The sequence below is a fragment of the Alexandromys fortis genome, unplaced genomic scaffold (assembly GCF_014885135.2).
Source record: "Alexandromys fortis isolate MF-2015 unplaced genomic scaffold, M_Fortis_MF-2015_v1.1 scaffold_324, whole genome shotgun sequence".
Taxonomy (NCBI): domain Eukaryota; kingdom Metazoa; phylum Chordata; class Mammalia; order Rodentia; family Cricetidae; genus Alexandromys; species Alexandromys fortis.
Window position 1 is genome coordinate 414,185 of NW_026068221.1, and position 17,905 is coordinate 432,089.

The 17,905-nt window shown below is 46.3% G+C and overlaps 1 protein-coding gene and 1 pseudogene across 2 annotated transcripts; one reads left to right on the forward strand and one right to left on the reverse strand.

The window, feature by feature from the left end:
• The window catches only part of LOC126493540 (lamina-associated polypeptide 2, isoforms beta/gamma-like), a 27,982-nt pseudogene extending 19,383 nt beyond the window's left edge, over positions 1-8,599 (reverse strand).
• Armcx4 (armadillo repeat containing X-linked 4) lies at positions 6,769-16,805 on the forward strand. Of its 2 annotated transcripts, none has more exons than XM_050130550.1 (6): positions 6,769-6,896; positions 7,404-7,481; positions 8,248-8,337; positions 8,628-8,710; positions 8,998-9,067; positions 9,382-16,805. In XM_050130550.1, exon 6 carries the CDS (start codon positions 9,509-9,511, stop codon positions 16,514-16,516), a length of 7,008 nt encoding a protein of 2,335 aa, XP_049986507.1. In that variant the 5' UTR covers positions 6,769-6,896; positions 7,404-7,481; positions 8,248-8,337; positions 8,628-8,710; positions 8,998-9,067; positions 9,382-9,508; the 3' UTR covers positions 16,517-16,805. The 2 variants fall into 2 exon arrangements, with proteins under 2 accessions (XP_049986507.1, XP_049986508.1); XM_050130551.1 differs by having other exon boundaries at positions 8,248-8,325.
• Positions 16,806-17,905: the final 1,100 nt, after the last annotated feature.

Sequence of the window (17,905 nt, forward strand, 5' to 3'; positions counted from 1 at the left end):
AGCTGGACCACAGCCTGTAAGCCGTCCTAATAAATTCATTCTACACTTTCTGTTCCTCTACAGTCTTTTGTGGTCCTAATGAACAAAGAACCCGAGTAGGATTCCTTCCTTCCTTCCTTCCTTCCTTCCTTCCTTCCTTCCTTCCTTCCTTCCTTCCTTCCTTCCTTCCTTCTTTTTTCCTTCTTTCCTCCCTTTCTTCTCTTCTTGGTATTGCCAGACAGGGTTTCTCTGTGCAGCCCTGCCTGGCTGTCCTGGAACTTATTTTGTAGATCAGGCTGGCCATGCACTCTCAGAGATCGATCTACCTCTGCCTCTGAGTGCTGGGATTTAAGACGAGTGTCACAACCTTCCTACTTGAGTAAAATCAATCTTTCTTTCTTTCTTTCTTTCTTTCTTTCTTTCTTTCTTTCTTTCTTTCTTTCTTTCTTATTTTTTTGAGAGAGAGTGTAACTGGAGGTGTCTCTGTCCTGTCCAGTCCCACTGGGCCAGTTTCTCTCCTACTTGCTGGTCCACACAACTGTTTAGGAAATAATCATTTGGAGGCTTAATATTAATTATAATTGTTTGGCTGATGGCTCAGGCTTCTTACTGGCTGACTCTACATATTAATTATCTCATTTCTAATAATCTGGACACAGCCACATAACCTGTGGCTTTCCGGGAATGCTCTGGCATCTTACTCCTCTGGTAGCTGCTGGTGTCCCTCTTGATGCCACCTCCTTGTTCCCTGTTTTCAGTATGACTTTTCTAAATTTTGCCCTGCCATAGGCCAAAGAAGCTTTATTCATCAACTAATAAAATCAACACATATTCGTAGTATACAGAAGAACATCCCACATCAAGAGTGTTTCTTTGTGTAGCCCTGGCTGTCCCGGAACTACCTCTGTAGACCATCAGGCTGGCCTCAAACAAAATCCTTTTTCATCCTTGAATAATAATGCTTGACCTATATTTATCACATTTTTAGTCATATATCCTTTGATGGATGCTTAGCTTGATTTTGTATCATCACTATTCTGAGTAGTTCTGCAATAAACATGGAGGTAGCCTCTTTTAGATACTGATTTCATTTGTGGGAGATATACTGAATATATCAAATAGTTGAAATTTTAGGTAATTATATTTTTAATTTTTTTACCACTTCCTCTTTTTTAACTTACATTTTATTATTTATTTATTTATTTATTTATTTATTTATTTATTTATTGTATGTGGGTGTTTCCTCTACATGTATGACTGTGCTCCATGTGCATGTCTGGCCTTGGTCGAAGCCAAAAGAGGGTGTCAGAGCACCTGAGACTGCTGTTTAGTGTGGTTTTGAATCACCATTGGGGAGTTGGGAATTGAGTCTTGGTCCTCTAGAAGAACAGCCAGTGCACCTAACTTCTGAGCCATCTCTCTGGCCACCCTCCTTTAAAAAAATACTTATTAGAACATTTAGTATGCCATGCAAAAAATTATTTACAACTAATAGACAAAATGATAGAAATAGCATTTTTTAATGATTCATTTTTTAAAATATGCGTTGGTGTTTTACCTGCATGTTTATCTGTTTAAGGATGCCAAGCCACACAGAGCTGGATTACAAACAGTTGTGAGCTGCCATATAGATGTTGGGAATTGAACTCAGGTCCTACTGGAAGAACATCACTGCTCTTAACCACTGAGCCACTTCTCTAGCCCTAGAAGTAGCATCTTGATTGAGAATCATTACATCAGATAGTCAGTTTTTGATGCACTCCAGTTCTCACCTTTCTTTTTAAAAAATATTTATTTATTTATTATACAATATTCTGTCTGTGTGTATGCCTGCAGGCCAGAAGAGAGCACCAGATCTCATTACAGATCGTTGTGAGCCACCATGTGGTTGCCGGGAATTGAACTTAGGACCTTTGGAAGAATAGGCAATGCTCTTGACCACTGAACCATCTCTCCAGCCCCTGTTTCTTACCTTTCTAGCAGGGAAAGACCAGTCTGTGAGATGGCTTAGGTAAAGGCAGTCACCACCAAGCCTGCTGACTTGAGCTCCACTGTTGAAGCCCGCATGGTAGAAGAGGAAAAACACCTCCTACAAGCTGTCCTCTGGCCCTTCACAAATATGCCATGGAAGCCTCACACCAACACATACACATAAAAAGTAAACATAGAGCTAGAGAGATGGCTTAGTGAGAGTACCTACTGCTTTCTCAGAAGACCCAGGTTCAGTAACCAGCACCCACATGATAGCTCGGAACCATCTGTAAACTGAGTTCTAGAGAACCATGTGACTGCTTCCCACATCCTCAGGTTTTGGGCATGCACATGGTACACATACATACCTACAGACAAAATACACATACACACATATAATAAATAAATCTAAAAAATATAAAGTAAATAAAAGTACCTTTTTTTTGGCTTTTCAAGACAGGGTTTCTCTGTAGCTTTGGAGCCTGTCCTGGAACTAGCTCTGTAGACCAGGTTGGCCTTGAACTCACAGAGATCCACCTGCCTCTGCCTCCTTAGTGCTGGGATTAAAGGCGCGCGCCACCACCGCCCGACTCTAAATGTACCTTTTAAGATATTGGTAAGCAGGTGTTTGAGCTCTCTTCTATATTTCTTATTTTCAGTGCTTGGGGCATAAGCTGTTATAGTACTGTCAAATTGTACTTGCTGTTTTTAACAGAAGGATAAAATATTCCCACACCACCCTTGCTTTGTGTAAGAGATTGATAAATATCCATTTTTTTTAGATTTTTATAGGACCATGCATACTGTTTTCCTAAATAATATACCAAATTTCACTACTAATTCTCTGTAACTGTAAGCAAACCCCTCATTAAACAGTTTCTTTTGTAAGCTGAGAGTAAAACAATGTTTACTTGTGGCTGAGGAACAAACAGATAGGACAGGGTTGGTCAAGATAGGCAGGGGTTGGCCAAGCAATACAATGTTGCATAGATAGGAGAAATAAACCCTGGTATGCATGCTTGAACATTAGAGCGACTGTAGGCAACAATAATGCATTGTACACTTAAAATAGCTAAAAGAGAAGACTTTAGCTGACTTCTTTGATAAATGTTTGAGGAGGTGACCATATTAACTACCTATGCTTGGCATGGTGGTGCAGCCCTTTAGCCTCAGCATTTGGGAGGCAGAGAAGGGCAGATCTCTGAGTTTAATGCCAGCCAAAAGTATATGGTAAAACTTTGTCCCCCAAACGCATAATATTTGAGGATTGTTCCAGACACCAACACTTGCTAGGAATCTCCACCAATTATAAGGTAGTAAGACATATATGTATCATATATATCAGTGGAACACAAAATCCAGCGAAACAGATCTGACCACAAATGAGGATTTCACATAGGATGCATCATCTTTTAAAGTTAGTTGGGGCAGTAATGGACTGCTTTTTGTGAATGGTGCTGACGCTTGGGTGTGTATATACAGTGCCAGGAGCCACACAGGAGACAGTTTAAGTAGTTGATCATCAAATGTCTAACGTGCTGTAAAATTGAGATGATAGTGACAGAATGAGAGACTCTATGGGCATCCTGTATACCAGCACAATAACTAATAGACAAAAATTCACCAGTGCTACAATCCATGAGAAAATGTAGGTGAACAGAGAAAGACGTGAGTAACATTTTCAGACAGGAAGTGCAAATGATAAGCTAGCATATGAAGTGGTGGTCAGGACAATAGCTAATAAATGCAAATTAAGCTGGCTGTGGTAAGACATGCCTGTAATTGCATATCAAGAAGTTGAGGCCAAAGACTCACGAATTTGAGACTAGCTTGACCTATGTAGTAAGAGCCTGTCTCAAAAAGTAGAAAGCAGAGTTAAGCATAGTGGTACAACCTAAAATTCCAACATTTGGAGGACTTAGGCAGGAGGATTGATATGAATTTTTGACCAGCCTGGCCTACAGAGTGAGATCCTATCTCAAAAGGAATAAAGAAAATAAATAAGGGAAAATTATTTACTTGTACTTATAAGAAATAAATAGTAAACAATAGAATTAGTTCCATTGTCCCCTCAGCATACGAGACTTGACTTAAAAAAAAATCATCCACAATATAACAATCTATCATAAGTTTCTTAATCTCTCCCCTATTGGTACTTTTCAAATGATTTACTTATTTTTATTTTCATGAGAATTGATTGTTTTGTCTGCATCTATGTGTGAGGGAGTCAGATCCCGGAACTGGATTACACACAGTTGTGAGCCCCCGTGTGGGTGGTGGTAATAGAACCCTGGTCTTCTGGAAGATCAGCCAGTGCTCTTTTTTTTGTTTTTTTTGTTTTTGTTTTTGTTTTCAAGACAGGCTTTCTCTGTATAACAGCCCTGGCTGTACTGGAACTCTCTTTGTAGACCAGGCTGGTCTCAAACTCACAGAAATCCACCTGCCTCTGCCTCCTGAGTGTTGGGATTAAAGTCGGGGGATACTATGCCTAGTACAGCCAGTGCTCTTAACTACTGAGCCATCTCTCTAACTCATGATACTTTTAAATGTGTGTGTGTGTGTGTGTGTGTGTGTGTGTGTGTGTGTGTGTCTATGTAAGGGAGGCCAGAAGAGGGCGGTGATTCTTCTGGATGTGTGAGTAACATGATGTGGGTGTTGGAAATTGAATTCAGATCCTTCGGGAAAGCGGTAAGTGCTCTTAACTGCTGAGCCAACTCTCCATCCCATTGCACGTTTTGTATTCCTTTAATAATAGTACTGCAAGGAATATCATAGTTGGGTGTGGCAGGATGTATTGATGTCATTCTGTAAGGATACATGTAACTAAATACCAGAGAATAGAATTACCACAGGAAAGAATTGTAGGCTGTTATATTTATCGTTTAATAGATTTTACCAAATTGCCCTCCATAAAAAGATCGAATTAGAATATTCACCTCCAACAGAGTATAGAAATTTCCATATTCACATAAAACATTCAATAGTATTATTGAATTTCTAAATTTTGACATCATAGCTAAAACACAGTAAGTCACAGTTGTTTTGATTCACATATTTTTAAAATCAAGCATCTTTATATATGTTTGTTAGATATTTTCATCTTTTTATTTCTCCTTTGTGAACAAATCTGTTTCAGTCTTTGACATTTTTTTTCTATTTGGGTTATTTTATTAATGATCTGTAAAGATATTTAAATTACACTCTTTTGCCATCCAATGCCTATGCCTCTTTTAAAACATGAACACAGATTTCAGTTTTATGTTAATCAATCAATGAATTCTTTTCGTCAGTAGAGAAAGTAGATTTTGAGTTCTGAAAATCCATTAGTAATGTCTTCAGGCATAATGAGCTCTCTGGCTCACCTCTTGAAAGGGCTGCCTCCAAACAGGGGCCCCTCACCAGGGAGGGCCTCAAGCTGGGGTGTCGTATTTCAACATTCTAAGCGGAGACTGCCTGGACATTTATATTTGGAGTATGATTCCCTGGTGGAAACAGGTGGGCGCCTGGGGACTCTCCTGCATATTTTGTTCCTTAGTTCTGGGTTTTGTGCGGGTGGCGCACTAAAATTGTTTAGGAAGGCAGGGAGAAAAAGCCTCTCTTGGGAACTGCTTGGATTCCTGGACTTTTTTCTCCCATTGGTGAGGGGGGAAAAGAATGCTCACGGCCATGGTGTCCTAACAATATGCAGGCATCCGCAATTCGCAGCCCTTCATGCGCTGGAAATTGCTGAACGATGGCCACCAACACGGTGACAGACAGAACAGAAATGGCAGAACCTGGGGAGACCTCACCAGTGCCACGATAGGATAAAAATTCCACCTGTTAAGCCTCCTTTCTATCTATGTGATAGCAGTTGCTCCTTTTGTGGGTGTGGTGAGACTAATGTAAAAAATCCCCCCCCCCCAAAAAAAAGCCCATTAAGGGCTACAAAACAGGTTAACCTTTGAAGTTAGTTACTAGTATGTAAGGAAGGCACTGGCTTCAACCGAGTTTGGTCTTTTTTAATTATGCAGGGTCCTCCGTGAAGAAGTACTCAGGTGCCTGATAGGCAAAGGTAAGTACAGCCAAAATTTAAAAAGCTTTCAATTATTTCTGTAAAAATATCAAGTCTTGAAAGCCATCTTTTTCAAGATTAATTTGCCGATTGCATTGAAAAACGGGGTGGCTTTGTTTAGGAAAAAATTTGTATTTAAAATGTCAGTAATCGCATCTGTTTCAAAGCTCCGAAGTCGTTTATAGCAACCAGGAAACATTTTTTTAAAGTGTCATAAAATTGTGTAAACGGATGAGTCTTTAAAATTTTTACTACCTGAATATTTTCATGGCAAATGAAAATGTCCTTACTGTATTTTCCCATCACGGTGAGAAAATGATGTTAGCAGAAAAAGGAATACAGACAAAGAAAGTGAAGGCTTCGGTTGCACGGTTTTCCTGTCTCTAGGCGATTTGGTGGTGGGGTTGTTACTAAGGGAGCGCAGGTTGTATAGAGAGCGGGTGGGGAGCGTTGGCATTGTATCCTGAGAGGAAAAGAAAGGATTCCTCAAAGATGCAGAAAAGGCTACAGCCAAGGCCTGAGAGTGGGTGGGGGTACAGACCCTTCCTAGTAACCAGGGACCGGTAAACTCCAACCGCTACATGGTGATGACACTTGTGGGCGCTCAGATTGGAGAGCGCGGAGATGAGTGACAGGGCGGGGCGCGCTGAGGCTCCGCGCTTGGACCCGAGGAGGGGGGGTGCTTGTGCGAGCTGATGGGGGTCCTGTTGACTGCCTTCCGACCAGTGGGGGGTTGTGGGGAGGAGGGCGAGAGATGACGTGCGGCCCTCACGTGACCTGGAGCTGCAGAGCGACGCAGCCTTGGGTGCAGTCGTCACTCGCGTCTGGCTACCAGCTCCCCGTTGCCCTGCGCGCGGCGGGCTGGCATCGGGCCCGGGGGTGAGCTGATCAGGTAAGGGCCCCGGGGCCGCTGCGCCACAGCCCTGCTAGCCGCGGCCTCCGGATTTGGCGGCGCAGCGGAGATGGATTGAGGAGGGGGGTGTCCATGCTGGATCAAGTTCAAGGAGCCTCCCCCCCCCCCCGATTCTCCCGCGTCCCCCAGCCCCTGGCTGAATCTGCGCAAGGGAACCCTGAGCTTTGACAGGGCCGCTGGTGGGGAGAGTCTCTAGAGGGAAATATAGAGGGAGATGTCCATCCTCTTTAATTAACTCCATCAATGAACGTCCGCACAGGTCCGCGGGCTTCCTGCTCCTTTCAGAGGAGGGACGCGCGCCACCGTGGCATTTGCTGAGAAAATGGTGGGCCTTAGTGCCTGGACGGCGGGCTCGGTAGGGGTGGTGTCTCAGAACGAGGGGAGGGACCTTTGACAACCGGATTCCAAAAAGGAGGCTGTTGGGATGCGTGGCCTTGGTGCTGGCCTAAGCACTCAGTGCCTTTACTCTCTCCTTTTGGACAATAGTTCGGTGTGGCACTGTTTGTGGTTGAGGCGAGGGAAAAACGAAGACGGAGACAAGAGAACTGCACAGAATCAATGGAGGTTAGTGTGAGCACCAATACTGAACCACTGAAGTTCTGTATGGATTCTATGCAGCCACGTAGGCACTATTGTATTTGTGTGTGTGCATATATATGTATTTGAATATATTGTATTTATATGCGATTAGGATGTGGGGTGGGGCTAGCCTGAGAACTTTACCTAAGCTTTGTTTCCTTATCGGGCTTCAGGCTTTTCACTTCAATTCTATGGTGAATACCAATAAGGACAAAACTGTATTATAGATTATTTTGATTTGTGTCAGATGATATTGAAAAACGGAAATTATTGTGTATAATGATTGTACTATTGTTTGATATAGCCTTTGGGGGATGGGATAATGATTTTGCAGAAGCAAAAGCCCTCCTCCACACCTTGTATGGTGTGCTGAGACTCCTAGGGATGGCTTTCAGGGAAGCAGATGGCAGGCTATGATTGAAGAATCACGGGATCTGGGGCCTCCATCTCTTCCGTCATCCTCCAATTTCCAGTTAGTCATGCCTACCTGGCCATCTTGATAAAGGAAATGGTGGACTTTTTAGGAAAGATCTAGAATCCTACAGGTGGTTTAAAAATAATTTTTCTCTTTCCCCCCCTTTTCCTTTTCCTTTCTCCCTCTCTGTGCTATTTATTTCAGTGTAGATGAAGCCCTAGGTTATGCCCGAGTCTCTAAGTGCTGAAAGACAGGACTGGGGGACACAGATGTTTCATGCTAGGCTATCAAAAGCACTAAGCACTCACCCTCTCCCTTTTCTTTGTCTGTTCCCAGGCTTTTCATGTTTGAAGTAGGGCTTTTTATTCCTGAAAGCAAAGGAAAAGAGGGGGAGACGGTTTTGGAACTATGGAGGTTGGTATGAAGGTGGGTAGTGGCTGGGGATGACAAAAGAGGGTGGGCTGAGCTTGAAAGGGCTTCAGTGGCTGGCACTTCCGCCTTGTCTCGCCATGGCTGCTTTCCACAATGCTGCAACACAACCTGTTAATTGCAGTAAAGAAAACGGTGGGAATATTTGAGGGAGGGCGGACTGGGCTTTGACAAAGAAGGCTGGAGGTGGGATGGCGATGCAGACATTGGAGCTAAGAATCGGGGTGCTTGTCTGCTCTGCTAGAAACACAGTCTCCATTATCTCCTGCTTATCCTCTTGCCTATAGATCCTCCTGCATGTCTGCTTCGGAGTCTGAGACCACTGGAAGCAAGGAAGCAAAGAAGAAATTCTTCCTGATCACTATAACTGGTAAGAGGGTGCGAATTGTCTAGGTCTGCCTCGGATGTGTGTTAGTGGAGACCAGTGGACATTCCACAGGCGATAAGCTGGAGGAGCTTTTTCTTCTTTTTCACAGCCATCTTTCTCACCATTCCTGCTATTTACCCCAAACCCTGACCTTGATTATGGTATATGGCAAAGAGTCTGATAACACCCAAGGACATTGGGTAAACTGAGGGAGTAAATTGCTAAGAATATGCTGCTCCATGAAAAACAAACTCCTCTAGATCTCTCCCTTTGTCTGCCCTTTCCTCTAGGTCTAAAGGTATGCTTTAAGGTGTTTCACCAGTGAAAGGATAGAAGAGGGAACATCCTCATTCATTCCAGGTTCGTATGAGTGGGAACGAGTCATAACGGCAACCAGAATAGATCCCTTAAAACTCTAGTTCTGGGAGTTTCTGTTCTTCATCCATTCATCATCGGCCTTTCTGCTGTCCTTGACACAATTTATTTTGCATATGAAAATAGCTGGGCGCTGGGGAGGGTAGGAGAAATGAATAAGTGATGAAAAATTGGTTGATCTTCCTCTTCTTCCAACAAGTACATTGTTTCTATGATTTCCTGTTCCTGTTTGTATCTATCTGTATAATGCCGTAGAGTTAGAAGAGACAGTTAAATTAGTTTTCTTCTTCCACTTCTAGGTCTACTTCCAGTGGCAGCTCTACTGGCCTTTAAGGGGCTAAGCACCATTGCCCAGACACACCACCCTCTTTCCTAGCCTGAGTAAGCCCTCTTATACATTGCTCTTGCCTCAGCAGGAGTGATTACATGGGCCGCGTTATAGACGTAGGCTGGGCAACTGCAGGACTAGTGATCTGGGCCGGAACCTGTTACTGCATTTACAGATTAACCAAGGGAAGAGCTCAGAGTGTGAGCAGATTTGCCAGAAATGGGTCCAGAATCGAGACGGAGAGTGTGGCTGGGGTACAGAACCAGACCTTGGCCACAGTTGAAGCCATGGCTGGAGCAGAAACAGAGACTAGAGCCACGACTGAACCAGGAACTGGAGAAGGAGGTGAGCCTGTGGCTGAAGTAGACACGGAGATCCCTATTCTAGTTAGTCCTGATACCAACTGTCAGGCCATGACAATGCTTGAGGAAGAGATAGAGACTCACTCTGGGACTAGTTCCTTGGTGGAAGCAATGGTCATGACAGAGGCAATGACTTTCACTGAAGCCACAGTCCAAGCCAAGGAGGTGACCATGAAAGAGGCAGTCACACAAACTGACGCTGAGCCTGAGGAAGTAGGCAAGAAAGAGGCAGTGACTCAGACCAAAGCTAACACTTGGGCAATGGCTGACAGGGCAGAGGTCAAGAAAGAAGCAATGACCCAGACCAAAGCAGAAGCTTGTACATTCACTGAAAAAGAGACAGAGATTAACAGAGTAACGGTGACGGAGAGTGAGGTCTTGGCAGTGACCAAGGAAGTAGTCAAGATTGGAACCATGAATGAGACTGGAATTGTGGCAGAAGCCACGATAAGAGCACTGGAAGAGCCTGTGAGCGTGACTAGGACTGACTCTGAGGCTAGACGTGATGCCACAGTTGCCAATGATGGACATCCCCATGATATGCCCCTCATAGTGGCTGGAGTGGACGTCAAGTCCTTTGTGCAGCCTCAGACTGTGGCCATAATCCAAAACGATGACATGATGGTTGGTGAGGCTGATGACAAGGGGAATCTTCGAGCTACATCTAAGGCAGGCTCTGGGGTAGATACAAAGGCTTCTTCTCAGTCTCATGTTGTTGCCAGCATTCTGGCTGAATCCTCGCCAGGGGCAAGGGATGAGGCTTGCGCTAATCCAAATGGCATTTGTGAAGCGGAGGCAGATGTGAGAGCCTGTATAATACAGCCTGAAACCGTGGCCACAATACAGGCTGAGGCAACGCCTGGTGCTGTGATTGATGGCGGAGAAGATGCTAGTGTTGTGTTTAAGACAATGACTGGTGCAGACATAACTGATACAGATCCTCCAGCTATAACCAGTGAGCAGACTGAAGTCATGCCTGATGCCAAGGTTAAGGGCAAAGGTCATACCAATGCCACGGCTAAAGCAGGGGCCAAGGCAAACACAAAAAACAACTTGCAGACTGATGCCGGGGATAAAACCAGAAGTGATACCAATGACGTGGCCAAGGCAGAGACTAGTATAGATGTGGCTTTTTGTACTCAGCCCGAGCCTGTGGCCAATGTTCAGGGTGATGACTTGCCTGATGACAAAACCAAGGCTAAAGACAATGCCAATACCATACCTAAGGAAGGAGCTCAGACTGTGGCCCAGAACCAGGGTGAAGCCTTACCTAATACTAAAGGTAAGGCTAGAGGCAAAGCCAAAGCCAAGTGTAAAGCAGGAGCTGCGACGGACGTGAAAACTTGTGCACAGCCTCAAGCTGGGACCAAAACCCAAGGCGAGGCCTCGTCTGAGTCCAAGGTTGATAGCAAAAGTGACTCAAATGCCGTTTCTAAAGCAGGGGCGAAGGCAGACCAGAAAGCTTGTGGTCAGCCGCAGCCTGTGGTCACTTGCCAGAATGAGGCCTTGCCTGGTACTAAGAATAAGTCCAAGGGCAATCAAAATCTTACGCCTAAGGCAGAGCCTGGGACAGCTACAGCAGGCTCTGCACAGACTAATGTGACCAGTTCCCAGGGTGAGACCGCACCTGGTGCCAAGAATAAGGTCAAGGGTAATCGTAATTCTGTGCCTAAAGCAGGGGCTGGGCCAGATACTACGGGATCTGCCCAGTCCCAGACTGCAGCCAATTCCCACAGTGAGGCCTTACCTGGTGCCAAGAACAAGGTTAAGAGCAATCCCAATGTTGTGCCTAAGGCAGAGGCTGGGGCGGGTGCCTGTCCCCAGTCTGTGGCCATTTCCCAGGGTAGTGCCTTGACTGGTACCAAGACTAAGGTCAAGGGGAATTCTAGTGCTGTATCTAAACCAGATGCTGGGGCAGGTACAGCGGGCTCTGGCCAGGCCAAGGCTGTGGCCAATTCCCAGGGCGAGACCTTACCTGGTTCCAAGAGTAAGGCTAAGGGTAATTCTAATGCTGTGCCTAAGACAGAAGCTGGAGCAATTACAACGGACTCTGTTCAACCCCAGGCTGAGGCCTTGCTTGGTGCCAGAAATAAGGGCAAAGGCAATTCCAATTCTGTGCCTAAGGCAGATTCTGGGGCAAGTACAATACTGGCTTTGGCTTCTTCCCAGGCTGAGGCCTTGCTTGGTGCCAGAAATAAGGTCAGGGGTAATTCCAACACGGTGCCTAAAGCAGAGGCTGGGTTGGGTGCAAGGGGCTCTGCCCAGTCCCAGGTTGTGGTCAGATCCCAGAATGAACCTTTGCTGAGTGCCAGGAATAAGATGAGGTCCAATGCTAGTACTAAATCAGGAGCCAAAACAGGGACGAGGAGCTCTGCTCAGCCCCAGGCTGTGGTCAGATCCCAGAACGCAGCCCTGCTTGGAGCTAGGGGTAAGGGTGTGTCCAGTTTGCAGGTAGCAGCCCCTGTAGACAATAAGATCTATGCGAGGCCGGTCGCGGGTGCTGTGCCTACCGCAGAAATGGTGAGCGTGGTAGCTGCTCAGCCTAACATGCACGATTATTACTGGAATGGGATTGGTGTCGAGGACTGGATTGCTGCTGAGCGGTGGATCAAATTTAGATTTGAGACCATAGATGGAGACTGGGAGAGTCTATGGACCGAGGAGGAGAATGCAGCCAGTGTTGGACCCTGGACTGGGGCTAATGATAAGTCTGGTGTTGTTAGTTCCTGGGCCGTGGCTTGTGATGAGACAAGCATCAAGTCCTGGACTGGGGCTAGGCCTGAGAACGAGCTCGCTCTTGGGTCCTGGGTAAGTGCTGGTGACCAGGCCAGTGGAGGTCTCTGGGCAGGAGCTCAGACTAATGAGGGGGTCTGGGTTGGGGACAAGGTCAGTGGAGGTTCCTGGACTGGGGTCGAGAACCAGATCAGTGCAGGTTCTTGGGTTGTCTCTGGAAACCAGGCCATTGCAGGGCCCTGGGCTGTGAGTCAGGTCACTGATGGGTCATGGCCTGCAGTCCAGGCCAGTGGAGTGTCCTGGATTTTGGACCAGGCTACTGGGACCTGGACTGTGGCTGATAACCAGGCTTGGGCTGGAGCTGGCAACATAGTTAGTATTGGATACTGGACTGGGGCTGTAGACCAGACCAATGCGGTGGCCTGGACAGGGACTGTGGATCAGACTGGTGGTGAGGCCAAGCCAAGGTTTGAAGATCAGGCCAGTGAAAAGGTGACCTGGGCTGGAGCTGTTGTCCAGCCCAGTGGAGAGTCCAGTGCAGCATCCAGGCTTGGGACCGTAGATCCATCTGGTGGTGCAGTCTGGCCTAGCACTGGGGGCCAGGCTGGTGGCATATCTACATCAGGGGTTGCAGACCAGTCTAGTGGGTCTTGGGCTGGCGCTAGGAATCAGTCCTGGACTGGGACTGGTGATCAGTCTGATGGTGGATCCAAACCTGGTTTTGAGAACCAGACCGGTGATGGAGGGTCTTGGACTGGCACTATTGCCCAGGCCACTGGAGGGTCCAAGTCAGTGCCTGAGGATCAGTCTGCTGGAAGATCATGGGCAAATTCTGGAGACCAACTCAGTGGAGGGTTCTTGGTGGGGCCTTTGGACCAGGCCAATGCACAATCTCAGCCCGGGTCTGGAGAACTGACTGCTGGTGGAGTAGGTCAGTCCAGTGCAGGAGGATGCTGGGCCGGCTCTGGGGACCAGTCTGGTGCAGAATCTAGGATGGGGTCCAATGCAGAGTCTTGGCCTGGCCCTGGAGACCAGACCGGTGGATGGTACTGCACTTACACTCCGAGTCAGACCATTGGAGGAGGCTCCTGGAGTGGGGCCAGTGGTCAGGATGTTGGAGGGTTGAAGCCAGTGCAGGTGAACCAGTCTAGTAGCGGGTCCTGGCTTGGCACTGGGACTCAGGTCAGTGGTGTGTCGTGGACTGGTGATCAGATTGGTGGCTGTTCCAAACCTGGATATGAGGATCAGGCCATGGGAGGAGGATTCTGGACTGGTGCTGGAGAGCAGACTACTGCAGGGTCCAGGCCAGCTGTGTCTGAGGATCAGTCTAGTGGAGGAGTTTCCTGGGGTGGAGCTGGTGGTCATGTCGTTGGAGGGTCCTGGGTTGGGTCTGTGGATCAGACTAAATCTGGATTTGAAGATCAAGCATGTGGAGGAAGCTCTTGGCCTGGTGCTGGTAACCAGACTAGTGGAGAATCTTGGCCTGGATCTAGGTCTAGTAATGAAGCAGGTGGAGGATCTAGGCTAGATACTCAAGACCAGGCCAGTGGGAGATTCCTTGTCAGTGCTGAGGTGGAGGCCAATGAAGGATTTTGGTTTGGGCCTGGGAGTGAGGCCTTTATAGGGTCTTGGTGCTGGACAGAGGAGGCTACTATTTTGCCTGTAGCTGGTTTTAAAGATGAGACTAGTGACTCCCCCACGTCAGGGACTAGGGAAGAAAGCATCATTAGTTCTGGGTTGACGGATGAAAAGAAGCCAAGTACCGAGTCTTGGACCAGGTCTGAGGAGACAGCTTTGACAGGCGCATGTGTTGGAGGTGAGGCTGCCAACGTGACTGGAGCTGAGGCTGATGTTGACACAGAGGCCAAGGTTGGAACTGAGGCTGGAGCTGGGCCTGAGGCTGGAGTGGAGACAGAGCCTGTGGCAGAGGTGGGAGTGGAGGCTAGGCCAGAGGCTGGGGCAGCAGCTGTGGCTGCACCTGAGTCTGAGACTGGTGCTGAGGCTGCTCCTAGAGTTGAGGCAGGTGCTGGGTCAGAAGCTGGAATGGAGTTTTGGTCCTGGGATGGAGATGCAGCCACTAAAGGGTCTAGGCTTGGGGCTGAGGCAGAGGCTGGAGTTGGGGGAGGGGCTGAGACTGAAGCTGGGACAGAGAATAGCATGGGATTTTGGTTCTGGGATGGAGATGCAGCTACTAAAGAGTCTAAGCTTGGAGTTGAGGCAGAGGCTGAGGTTGGAATTGGGACAGAAGCAGGGGCAGGGGCAGGAGCAGGGACAGGGGCAGAGACAGGGACAGGGGCAGGGGCAGGGGCAGGGGCAGGGGCAGGGGCAGGGGCAGGGGCCGAAGCTGTGACTGAGACCAGCATGGGATTTTGGTTCTGGGATGGAGATGCCGCCTCTAAAGGGTCTGGGCTTGGGGCTGAGGCTGAGGCTGGAGCTGGAGCACGGACTGAGGCTGTATCTGAATCTATGGCTGAGACCAGCATGGAAATTTGGTCCTGGGATGGAGATGCGGCCTCTAAAGGGTCTAGACTTGGGACTGAGACTGAGGCTGGGGCTGGAGTCGTGGCCGAGACAGGGGCTGAGACCAGAATGGGGTTTTGGTTTTGGAATGAAGACTCAACCACCAAAGGGTCTAAGCTTGAGACTGAGGCTGGCGCTGGAGTTGTTGCAGAGGGTGGGACTGAAACCAGAATGGAACTTTGGGCCTGGGATGGAGATGCAGCCTCTAAAGGGTCTAGGCTTGGGACAGAGGTAGAGGCTGGCTTAGGGTCTTGGACTTTTTCTACGAATGTAAATGATGATGATGATGAAGAGGAAGAGCTAAGTAGAGAATCCAGCCCTGGTATTGAAGAGATCAGTCTAAGAAACTTGTTTGGGGCTGACAATGAGGACAGTAATGACCTCAGATCTACAAATGAAAACGATGCCAATTCTGAATCTGGGACTGGGGATAAGGCCAGCACTGCTGATGGAGTTGACATACGGTCTTGGTTCTGTACTGGTAATGAAAACAGATGTGACGGTGATGAATCTACATCTCAGGTGAAAGCCAAAAGGTCAGCTGAACCAAGCGACATTTATCCATCCATGGTACCTGGGGCAGGAATGGGTGTATGGGATGGAACCCTAGTTTGTTCAGCAAGCAAGCTATTACACCAAAGCAGCTTTCCAGGTGAAGATGGCTTCAGAAAGGCCGGTGCCGGAGACAGGGAGCATTCCTGCAACTGCCGCTGTAGACGGGATGCTAATCTGGATCCGGAAGATCTTGAAAGACTCATTTGCATGGTTGAAATGACTGAAGATCCTTCTGTTCATGAAATAGCCACGAATGCACTGTATAACAGTGCTGATTATCCTTATCCCCAGGAAATTGATCGGAATATGGGTGGAATTTCGGTCATCCAAAGCTTACTGAGTAATCCCCACCCTACTGTCCGGCAAAAGGCTTTAAATGCTTTGAATAACATCTCAGTTGCTGCTGAAAACCACAGAACGGTTAAGACATATTTAAGTCAAGTGTGTGAAGATACTGTCACCTATCCCTTAAATTCAAATGTGCAAGTAGCCGGACTAAGATTGATAAGACACTTGACTATTACTAGTGAATATCAGCATATGGTTACCAATTATATTTCAGAATTTCTCCGTTTGTTGGCTATGGGAAGTGGAGAAACTAAAGACCATGTTTTGGGAATGCTTGTGAATTTCTCTAAAAATCCATCCATGACAAAAGACTTGCTCATTGCCAATGCACCAACAGCACTGATTAACATTTTTAGCAAGAAGGAAACAAAAGAGAATATTCTTAATGCTCTTTTACTTTTTGAAAATATAAATCGTCATTTTAAAAAAAGAGCAAAAACTTATCCCCAAGACAGATTCAGTAAAAGTTCCCTTTATTTCCTCTTTCAACGACCTAAAGCCTGTGCCAAGAAACTTAGGGCCTTAGCAGCAGATTGTAGTGACCCAGAGGTGAAAGAAAGAGTTGAGGTGTTAATAAATAAACTCTGATTATCTATCTGTTCCCCTTAAAGTTTGAGTAACATTTTAATTTTATACCCTGGACATGCTGTACATTGTAAATTGCATTAGAACTTTGAAACTAAATGTTGCCTATGAGAGTCTATAGCTGGACAATTTTATGAACACCAAATGAATTCAAGCTTGTTCTGGAAATACATATGTCAATTTTTATCTTGTCTGGATTGAGATATTTTTAGTATGCTTCATGAGCAGAAACCAAACTGATTCTTCATAAGTAAGGTAATCTTCAGTCCTTTGTGTGGACTTATGTTTATACATTTGAGACTTTATTTTTATGTCATCAATAAAGTTGTGTGTTTTAAGAAGCAAAAAAGAGCTATTGTTTTCATCCTTGGGTTTATGGTCTGTTTAGAAAGATAAGGTTACACGGAAGTAAAACCAGGAGTCTTCCGGGCCCCAGACAGCTGCTTCCCATCTGAAGTTTCCCAGCAGAAACTTCATGCTCAGGGAATGCTTTATGGAAAAGGGGGTCTTTTTAAGCAAGCTGTGCTTGAAGAATACACCACGGAAGGTCAAAAAGGTCATCTGAGGAGGGAGAATTGGCGGAAGAAAGGCGAGGAAGTGGGACAGCCAGCTCAGGATAACCTTGGTAGAATGATGCAGGAAGGCCACGAGAGGAGGTCAACTGGTGAAGACGTTAGCATAAATTCTTTATGGAGCACCTCTGATTGCTAAAGTGTCTGAACATTATATTTATCCCCGAAAACAGCAAGGACTTTCACAATCAGAGGATGAAAGAAAAAGAATGTGGTCGATTTGTGTTCAGGATGAGTCCAAGTTGGCTTGAGGACTGGACTGGTGACGAGAAATAGGGAAACAAGCTAGGGAGTTACCATCATCGGGGAAGCATGAGACGATAAACATCTGAAATGCCATTAGTTCCTGTGGCGATGGTAAGGACAGAACATAAGTGAGACTTCTCTTCTGTGACTTACTATGTAGACAAGGCTGCCCTTGAACTCCTGGTAATCCTTGAGCCTCAGTTTTACAAGCATTGGGAATGTAGGCCTGAGTCACTCACTGTGCCTGGGGTCAGAAAGCCTTGTACCTAGTCAGTGTTCCAGCTTTTTCTGGGGACATATAAAGAAGATTAGTTTTATTTCAGGGTTGTGGAGTCCATGGAAGCATGCACTCTTTCGTGGCCAATTTTGGTGTCTATATAAGTGCACAAGAAAATTGTTTTTGAATTAATAAGTTAAAAAATATAGTTGAAATAATTAAAAAATAGTTGAAAGAAAAAATAAATTTTAGTTTTTATACCAGGATTTCTTTAGTAAGGTTGGTTGGAGTTGATTTTCACGGTACCATCAAGAGTGATGTTGGGATCCATAGGGGAGGAGATGCAGTTTTCTTCCA

Coding starts and splice junctions, on each gene's coding strand:
- Armcx4 (XM_050130550.1), top strand. CDS start 9,509: ATGGGCCGCGTTATAGACGTAGGCTGGGCAACTGCAGGACTAGTGATC.